Source organism: Austrofundulus limnaeus, unplaced genomic scaffold (assembly GCF_001266775.1).
Source record: "Austrofundulus limnaeus strain Quisiro unplaced genomic scaffold, Austrofundulus_limnaeus-1.0 Scaffold1018, whole genome shotgun sequence".
NCBI lineage: Eukaryota > Metazoa > Chordata > Actinopteri > Cyprinodontiformes > Rivulidae > Austrofundulus > Austrofundulus limnaeus.
In genome coordinates this window covers 13,885-14,692 of record NW_013953420.1, presented here as the reverse complement: position 1 = coordinate 14,692, position 808 = coordinate 13,885, and the positions used below count along the sequence as shown (strand labels likewise).

At 56.9% G+C, this 808-nt stretch overlaps 1 protein-coding gene across 1 annotated transcript in view; it reads right to left on the bottom strand.

The window, feature by feature from the left end:
- selenbp1 (selenium binding protein 1) overlaps positions 1 to 581 on the bottom strand; it is a gene marked incomplete at its 5' end in the record, with an annotated part of 14,647 nt that extends 14,066 nt beyond the window's left edge. The window contains 2 exon segments of the mRNA XM_014030220.1: positions 284 to 396; positions 528 to 581. Coding sequence (XP_013885674.1) covers positions 284 to 396; positions 528 to 581 — 167 coding nt within the window.
- Positions 582 to 808: the final 227 nt, after the last annotated feature.

Genomic DNA, 808 nt, shown 5'->3' with positions numbered 1-808 from the left:
TGTGGGTCAGGGAGGAGTAGTCTGTGGGTCAGGGAGGAGGAGTCTGTGGGTCAGGGAGGAGTAGTCTGTGGGTCAGGGAGGAGGAGTCTGTGGGTCAGGGAGNGTGGTCCACGTGGTCCACGTGGTCCACGTGGTCCACGTGGTCCACGTGGTCCACGTGGTCCACGTGGTCCACGTGGTCCACACATGGTCCACGTGGACCAGCTGAACTGAGACACAGCCATTGCTGTGAGTGAAGACAGAACCTGACCAGGATCAGGTGCAGGTTCTGGTTCTGGTCTACCTGGCTGTAGGTGGGGGACTCTGGGTCCACATCGACAGTGGCCAGGTAGTCCGGTTTGGGGGTACCGGTGCTGCGGTAGATGCAGGGCAGGTAAACGATCTTCTCTCGAGGACCTTTGGACCAGAACCAGAACAAAAACCAGATGATTCACCTGCAGAGCACCTGGACAGGACCAGAACCAAGTCCCAGCAGACCCTGTGGAACCATTAAAACCTGTTCTGGGTTCTACTGGGATCAGACTCACCCTTCATGGCCTCCAGCGGGGTCCGGTACCCAGGTCCACATCCTGAACACTGGGCTGAAAAACAGAACCGGGTCAAAATCCAGCAGTTCTGACATGTTAGTACACACTGAGCCTGGAGCCAGTCCAGAACCAGAACCAGAACCGGTCTGACCCAGATCTGCCCTCTGCCTGAGGGGGCCAGACCAGTGTTACCATAGCAACAAGAACCAGTCAGCTTCAGACTGTCCTGATCTGACCGAGAACACACACAGACACACACACAGACACAGACACACACACAG